We start from the raw sequence: 8,421 nt of genomic DNA on the forward strand, positions 1-8,421 counted from the left end.
TGAAACGCCGGACCAACATAATGCTGCTGCATGGTCCAAGGAAATAAATATTGTTCCCAGATTAAAGCTGTCTGACATGACACCAAACTGCAAACTAGATTAGACCAATGCTATGTTTGTTTTTTATTTATTATGGATTGTAGCCATAAAAGTAAAAACAAAAACAAACAAATGACCACAATATAAAAGTTATTTTTCACAATTCACATGCTAAATTATACTATAAAATCATATAATCCATAATCTGATAGAAAAGAAATTTCACGGATTCTATATATTAAACTAGATTCTCATAATTTAAAGCTGAAACAAACAGACCTAATGCCTAAAACCATCTATGCTTAAACTAACACCGCTACACCTTGATTTAAACAAAAGATGCCACCAATCCTAAATAAAAAAAGCTCAGACCTGAAGAATGTCCAGACCGGACAAGTGCCACTCTTTGCATTTTACTTGGTTGATTTGTTAGTTTAATATACTGCACCAGATAAGCAATATTAGATTGGTTGACTAAGAGATTAGTAGTTTCTTAATCTGTTCAGATTGGTAGCTCAGGACAACAAGATGATGCTAACTGACAGCAGCATGTATTATGCAGTATAATACATATGAGCAGTGTTCTCCTGTAGTACCTTAAAGTCAAAGCCACATGGGACTTGTAAATGTTTCCTTTCAAGAAGATGGAAAAATAACTGGCACCATCAAAGCATCGATGCTGCCAAAGTATTGTCATGTACTAATAATATGCGACGTTAATTTTTCTCTGTTTTTTCCCCTGCTGGATTTCTACAGAACAGCACAATAGAGAATATTTGACCAATTGGAATTCTACAATCTGTAGTGGACTACAGGCATATGCAGAAGCAACTATGTGGACTTACATACATGATATGAAGAGGCTTAAGAGTTCTTTCAGCACAACAATTTTAAGAACAGATTTCATACACAAAGCAATTGCTTCCTAAAGATTTGTTATTGGCATTGGCGTCTCTTGCTGCGGAGAACAAATTGCGAGATCATCCACAGCTTCTTTTACTAGTTCCTCCGACACCTCCCATGCAATCTGCTTTGTGATCACATCCACTTCCCATCTCATTGACTTCACCCAACCTCTTCCTTCCACCTCCTGCTGCACAATCCTTTCCAGCATTGTTCCAGCGTCGTCGTTCTCGTTCAGCGCAAACTTCCCTGATCCATAAAGCCAATCCCTCATGTGACATGGTACTTCTTCCACCAAAGCTTGAGACAGGGTCTCCCTCCATGCCGTAGAGTGCGCTTGGCTCCACGGATAGGTGCATAGCAAGACATCCTGGCCAATATCAATTAAGGCCATATTCACACAATCAAAAAGAAGCTTTTGGTTCGACCTTCGCTCCCTCGACTTAGCAGCCTCCTCCTTGCGGTCCAATAACTTGTCGCACAATGCAGGATCCAGCGGGCAATCAGGCAAATACCAATCTGTGAAGACCATGCCAAACTGCAGATCGCCTAACCCAGCAGATGATACTACCTTTTGTACAAAGGCGACACAATCTAATTCATCATCATCTACATTGGAGAGAGGGGTTAACTTTGTTGAACCAAGTAAAGGTGAAGGTGAGTTCATATCCTCCAATGATAATGAGCGGGAGACAGATTCAATTGCATTTGATCGTAGGGCAACTCCTACAGGTATGATAGAAGATCTAGTTAGTATACAAACAAGGGAGCAATGGCAAACTCACAAGTCAAAAAGGAAGCAAGACTTACTCTCATTGCTGCTACTAATTCTTCTTGACGATTCAGGTTCATTAATGTTGTTATCTTCAAATGATGCATCAAGAACTGAAGTAGGACTAGGCTCATCACGGATACCTTTTAGGCCTCCACCTGATCTTAATCCATCAAGTTGTCCACTCGGACAGTCAGAAAAAATAGGTACTTCAATGGAAACATCCTGCAGTATGTCTCCTCATCAGTTTATTGAGGTAACGAAAGTGGAGAAAAAAATCTTTTGCAGGAAAAAATAAATAAAAGTCCCTAAACTCGTAGTCATAGAGAATATTGTTGCAGTAACATCAACGCAACAGGAGAAAGAACAGTAAGGGCATACAGTAATAATTTGAGATAAGTGTGTACTTTCGAAGAACAGATTGCTTGAGTAGCAGAGTTATCATCTTTGGCATCACAAAATGACACATTTTCATCAGCACCATTATTATCATTAGCCTCTGGTTTCGTGTTTCCAAGACAAGCCACTTCAACCTTCTCATCAGATGATAGGGTGATTTTCTCTTTTGACTGCTTTTTACTTTTTGGGAAGAAAAAACTCGAAACTCTCCCTTTGAATGATGATTTTCCATCTGACCTTGTAACCACCTTCGGTGTTTTGCAGCCTTCAGAATTAGATGATGGGGCATTTGGTGCTATGTTATCGAACATTGAAGATGACACTGGGACAGATTTTGATCTTGCTAAATTCTTTGGGGAGTTCTGTCCATTTCCTTCATCCTCTATAAAAGTAGATATACACGTAGCTTGCAGGGTCAACTCATTTTCTGTGTCACATGGCCGACTACTTGAAACAGAATTTGTCCCACCAACTTCTTTCTTGGTTTCTCGAAGGGAGAGCATCTCACCCAAAGTGCTAGAGCTTCTCGGCAATTGCATTTGTTCTTGGTTGCTCTCATTATATGCCACCGATGCCCATCTCTCTGAAAGCCGTTTTTTGGCCTCCCTGATTACAGATGACTCAGGTGAATGTGATGTTCTGCTAAAAGTTAAGCCTGAGTAAGGACTGTTATATCTTCTGATGTGATCCCATGAATGCCTCGATACTGGACTAACTATCTCCAAGCCACTTAGGCTACCACCTTCTTCATCGATGTAGTCAGCTTCTGATCTACCGAAAGAGCTTTCATCTCCACCATACCCATTTGAGTATACAGAAGACAAAAATGACTCATCCCGTCGATGAAGACCATCTGGCAGGTATTCGTGATCTTCTAAACCCCCATAAAAACCTGTCTGCTCAGTCAGTTGACATGGTGCTTCTCGGGGTGTCAGCCTGGCCATTGTTCTACTAGGCTTGCCAGGGCTAGGCTTCAGAACCACTATCCTAGTTGGCTGCGAGAAGGTAACTTCTGCTGAACGAGATCTCTGGTGAGTCCTTGGCATCACATGTTCTTTTTCTTCATTTACTTGGTGTGTTCTGATTTCCCTTCTGCCCTCATTCTCAACAGATTTATTTGGTTTCAACACAGTAATACGCTTTGTCTGAGGTGGTGCTGGCATTCTGTGAAGTCCAGCCAGCTGCTTTGAGAAAAAAGAGTTTGGTTCTTCAAGAAACTTAAGAAACAAATCTCTATTTGAACTTAGAACCTCAAGTGCTTCTTGAAACTCCTTCGAATGGAGGAGCTTCTCATCTGCGGCAAGGCGCTTTGCTTCCATGAACTTCTGACGAACAATTTCCACCCTTATGTCCCTCTTGCTCCTAGAAGACATTCCCCTAGGAGAAGTTTGGTCCTGAAGATGGTATGTTCTTAATGGTTCTTCACTGACTTCGTAGACATCCTTAAATTCAACCGTTTCTTTGGGGCCTAGGTGTATGTCCCGTGTTGTCATGCTGGAATAGTACTGCTCTCGATGTTGCAGAAGCCTGTTTGTTTCTGCCAAGTTGTCGTTTATGCGGCCTTTCTTCAAATTTCTTTTAGCAGAATGTATTGCTGGTTCTTGACCTGGTAGATCATCTTCAAGTCCCATTAATCTGGCAACAACACTTGGTGGCTTCTTCTTCAACTCCAATTCCTTGGACACCTGCTTTGCTAATACCATATTCATTGGAGATGCATTTGATTTATTGCTTGATGAGCTCCTGTTACTAGCTCCCTGCAGCAAGGTTCATATTAGAACAGAGATAATGTATAACATTGATGAAATGTTAGTAGGTTCTCTCCTACTGTATATTTAATGGAAAATTACCCAAAGAAAATGTTAGATTCGGACAGGATACATGACATGATACTTACTAGTTTATCCTCTACATAAACTTTAGCAGGATCAACAGTTCTCTTGACATCTTGCCTGCTTCTATGAGCCGGAGAGCCTGAGAGATCAAAGCAAAGCCAATGTTCTTCAAAAAAAGGTACAGCCAATTTCGACTTTGAGCTCAATCTCTTGCAAGTTTCAAAGTAGCAAGAGAACCTCTGAAAACCATTAAAATCTAAGAAGGGCAAAAAAAGAACAAAAGGAAAAGACAAGCAAAACATGTCATCGGCTAAATGGGAAGTGTCAAACATCATGCAAAGGAATTATTGTCCAGACAACGCCAATGCCATCTAGCCCTACATGAAAGAGGACATCGACGACACTTATGCCAGCAAATCGCAAAAACTTGCATCACGCCAACACCAACACTTCTAAAATGTAAACCCCAAGTGCAACAGATATGCAAAATCAGGACTAGCAGAGCATTACATTCAACAGCCTTGCAACAAAAACACAAAATGGAGGAAATTTATGTACCATCTCTACGAGCTCCAGTGAGCATGTTCGCGCTGGCCATCCCTGCACTGAGGTCGAACAAATTGATCATTGCCTTCTTATGATCATAAACACTGCCTCCGAGCATGGTAACATTGATACAGAGTCCTGAACAAATATAGTTATGACAAGAAAGACGTAAGTGCGAGGACATGAAGAAAACGAAACATTACCAGCCAGGCTTGTACCTGAGATCCATAAAGCCTATCAATCTAACTACATCACAAGAACATTACAGTAGGCTGGTACCGACAACTGGTGGGTCACTATCAATCTAACTACATCACAAGAGCATTACAATAGGCTGGTACCGACAATATAGATAATCGAAGTGTGAAGAGTATTGGAATGCTCTTAGGTCTGAGCATTTGAAGCTTCAATTCGAAACTTTTAAAGCCATAAATTTGAACCTCTGGGACAAGAGGTCAGATGAGATTACTGTAGCAAGATGCTGTCCTTTCAGGAAAACTTCAGCACACACATGCCTAAGGCTGGACTTTTGCAGGCATTAGTAGGCCATATTGTGCATGGAGAGCACAGTTCATGTCCCTGTTGTTTAAAAACCAAAATAAAGAACTGACACGCCCAACGAAATGAAACGCTGGGGGCTGAGCAACGCCAGGCAATTCCGATGGAAAAGTGGAATGTAGCACAGATCAGGAGGTAACATAAAGCAAATGCACAGGACTGTTGGATTGAAATAATTAGTACAAACCTATGATTATGATCAAAAGGAATCTTGCAGCACGAAAGCCCTTTTAAAGGCTGCACTTTTCAGTCACATAAACTGGTAAACAAAAAGCTTCACAGCTCAGAGGAGAGAGAAGGTAAAAGGCGTTCAGCTTTGTGCTCCATGAATACCAAAACTCGAGCTGTTAACGTCAGATGCATATACCCAGAACATAGACTCAAAAGGAAAAATGATCAAAATATGAAACCAGCAGCGATAACAGAACTATGCAGTGGACACAGTGAGAGTAACGAGATATAATACGTCTGGGTTACAAAGGAATCTTGAAGTCGCACGTTTTTCTAAGAGCCATGATTCTTCTCAGCAAATTTCATCGATGAAAAGAAAACGACAGACGATGATAAAAGCGGAGGAGACGTACAACAAGGTAGAAAATTACGAAGAATGAGAACGAGACGTATCGTATCCTACGCTCGAGTCCAAACGAACCCTGAAGCCGAAAGCAAAAGAAAAAGAAAACACTCACCGAAGTCTGCAGTTCTCGCAGTGCACAAGGAGAACAGAGAAACACCAAGAACTCGACGCTTTCCACGCGGAACGCAGCTGAATCCGCCCAATTCAAATCCGGCAATCGAGGGGAGCTGACGCGTACGACTACGAGCAACCACACGGGCTACGGAGCAGGGAGTTTAGAGCCGGATGCTACAGGCGCGCACAGAGGGAAGGGAATCTTGCAGCTAGAGCCCGAGCATTTAAAGTGAAAAGCCTGCGTCTTTGCCGGATTGCTCATCAGAGGACATCGCGAGCTGCAGGGAGCAGGCAGGGACGGGACGCGCGCCAGAGCAATAAATTCTCGGGCGCGGGAGCGGAAAGGGACGGGAGGAGCTGGCAAAGGTGGCGCCTTTACGCCGGCATGGATTGGAATTCCGGCCTGCGAGCCATAAAATCGGCTCAGATCTTTAGATTCCTTTGCGCAGAGACCGGCCCCCAAATTCGCAGGCTGAACCCACCAAATGCAGCCTTAAATCGCAAGCACCTCGCCTAAACAGTTTGCCGAACCGAAATGTAGCACGCAAATATGTAATCCGTGGCTGAGGCCGCACATCAAGGCTCCAAAGCACGAATTTTGCAGGGAAACTCTAACAAACTGGAACCGAAGCCGGATAAGGAAGAAAAAAGATCTAACAAAAACGGCACAAAATCCTCAACAGGACAAGAAACGCAAAATTTCCGGCCACTAGTACCTCTCCCGTATTCCCGGGAGAGAAGAGGGGTGGGAGAAGGAACAGGAAGAATTCGGACGCGCACACCTGCGGCGAGGAAGGCGCGAGCATTCGCCGGCGGGGAGCGCGGGGACGGAGCCGGAGCAGTGGGGAGCGCCGCGCTGGCTAAGCGACGCGGTGGGAGGTTGGTGGAATGGAATGGGATTCAGCCCAGCTCTTGTGAACTGTTTCTTGTTTCTACTTCGGTCGCGTACTCGCGTTTCGTTCTCTTTGCTTCGGTGCCCCCCAATCTCCCTGCACTCCCCTCCACGTCGTGGGTCGCGTACGTGCGGTGCGTGCGGGCGTGCGTGCGTGCGGGAAATGCAAAAAAAGTGGTGATGATGATGGGCGGCAGATGATGATTGATGAAGAGTGCGCGAGTAGCCCAACCGAACTGCAAAGAAGATAAGAAAGGGTACATGAATTATGGGGCACTGCACAATTAAATTAAACATAAACATGAGAAAGTGCTGATTTATGAGCTTCTAGGGTTGTTTATCTAAATTTTTTTTCCCGAAAAAGTGTTTATCTAATGAATTTGGTGGTACTTCGGGCAACGTACTCCGAAAAGTATTCATCGCGTGACAGTGGTTGTACCTTAGTAGTTAGTACGTTACCTCAATTTTCGTTTGGAAGAAATGGCTCTGTACAATCGGAAAATCATTGGCTTAAACAAAAACATTGTAGATTTTCTTGAAATGCAGGGATTCTGCACGGACTAGTTGAATTCCCATAGGATTCAGAGAAAATTCACAGATTTCTTAGGGTAACTTGTTGTAGTATTTCTCCTTAATTCACACATTTGATTTACTTTAGTGTTGTTTTTCAATTTATGTCTTATATGATAGCACTGAAATAAAAGAGTTTAAGAAAACTTCATTACTTATTCAAATAATTTTATTGACTGCTCTACATATTATACTAGGATAGCCAATGAGAAACAGATCTTATTAATAAGGGTTATAAGTGTATATATGTACACTAATTTTTTTACAAAAAATAACTATATGTGTTTTGTGGATGACTAAGCTTAACTACCGACAACCTAACGGACATAGCCCAACTCACAACAGCCACCCGCCAGCCCAATCGGTTCATATGTCAGATTGGGAACGAAATCAACACCAGGTCGTCCCCTTCCTCTGATGCTAGGTTCAGTTGGCCTAACAATTCTGAAACTTCATCGCCTCCTTAGTCGTCATTAGCTCGTGCTGTTTGCCTCAGACACTAACCCAGCTGATTGTAATCTCTTCTCAGATGAGCTCGCCATCTGAGAAAGCAAAACAGACCAAAGCAAGACGCCGAGAAAACAACCCAAGGCTCCCTCCCCAGATTGCTACTAGTTTGGCAAGGGCGGGTAGAAACACTGCCGGTTTCCCCTTGTCGTCCCGAGCCAAAAAACAAGCTGTCTAGTTAGGGAGCAAGAAAAAGAATTTTTCACTGCCCGAACTGCACGAGAGCAACAGTGGTCCTGAGCAGCACGATGGATTCGCCTGCACTACATTCTTCCAACCTTGAACTCAACTAGGGAATAAAGAAGAGAAAAAATCTTTATTTATCATATAAAAACAAGACAATTTTCTATTTGTTATCTTATGAAATGAACTTTTTTTTATTTGTCATTGCTTCTATTTTCATTTCTTTATCATCACTGTTAAATCTATTTATTTTCCCATCACACACGTTAAATGACTTGGCCTCTACATGTTATAAAAATATACTTCCAATCAAGAAGTATATTCATAGGTAACAAATTATAGAAAACCGTACTTAATATACATGTCGGTGTAAAGAATAATAAGGTCCCCTGATAGTGGGCCTACGAAAGTTATATATCAACATTTTCTACACGTTATGATTGGACAGGACCATGGTCTCAAAGCGCGTTCAGTCAGCGACTACACGACCAGTTTCTCCGACTAATCTCCAGGTCTCAGAGGGAAA

At 42.5% G+C, this 8,421-nt stretch overlaps 1 protein-coding gene across 3 annotated transcripts; it reads right to left on the reverse strand.

Annotated features, from left to right (window-relative positions):
* Positions 1-807: 807 nt before the first annotated feature.
* LOC133888734 (uncharacterized) lies at positions 808-6,737 on the reverse strand. Of its 3 annotated transcripts, none has more exons than XM_062329078.1 (6): positions 6,526-6,737; positions 4,507-4,632; positions 4,011-4,087; positions 2,122-3,870; positions 1,753-1,939; positions 808-1,668 (listed from the first exon to the last, which is right to left on the reverse strand). In XM_062329078.1, exons 2-6 carry the CDS (start codon positions 4,610-4,612, stop codon positions 965-967), a joined length of 2,823 nt encoding a protein of 940 aa, XP_062185062.1. In that variant the 5' UTR covers positions 4,613-4,632; positions 6,526-6,737; the 3' UTR covers positions 808-964. The 3 variants fall into 3 exon arrangements, with proteins under 3 accessions (XP_062185062.1, XP_062185064.1, XP_062185063.1); XM_062329080.1 differs by lacking the exon at positions 6,526-6,737 and adding an exon at positions 5,742-6,517; XM_062329079.1 differs by lacking the exon at positions 6,526-6,737 and adding an exon at positions 4,713-5,660.
* Positions 6,738-8,421: the final 1,684 nt, after the last annotated feature.

The sequence above is a fragment of the Phragmites australis genome, chromosome 13, assembly GCF_958298935.1.
Source record: "Phragmites australis chromosome 13, lpPhrAust1.1, whole genome shotgun sequence".
Taxonomy (NCBI): Eukaryota; Viridiplantae; Streptophyta; class Magnoliopsida; order Poales; family Poaceae; genus Phragmites; species Phragmites australis.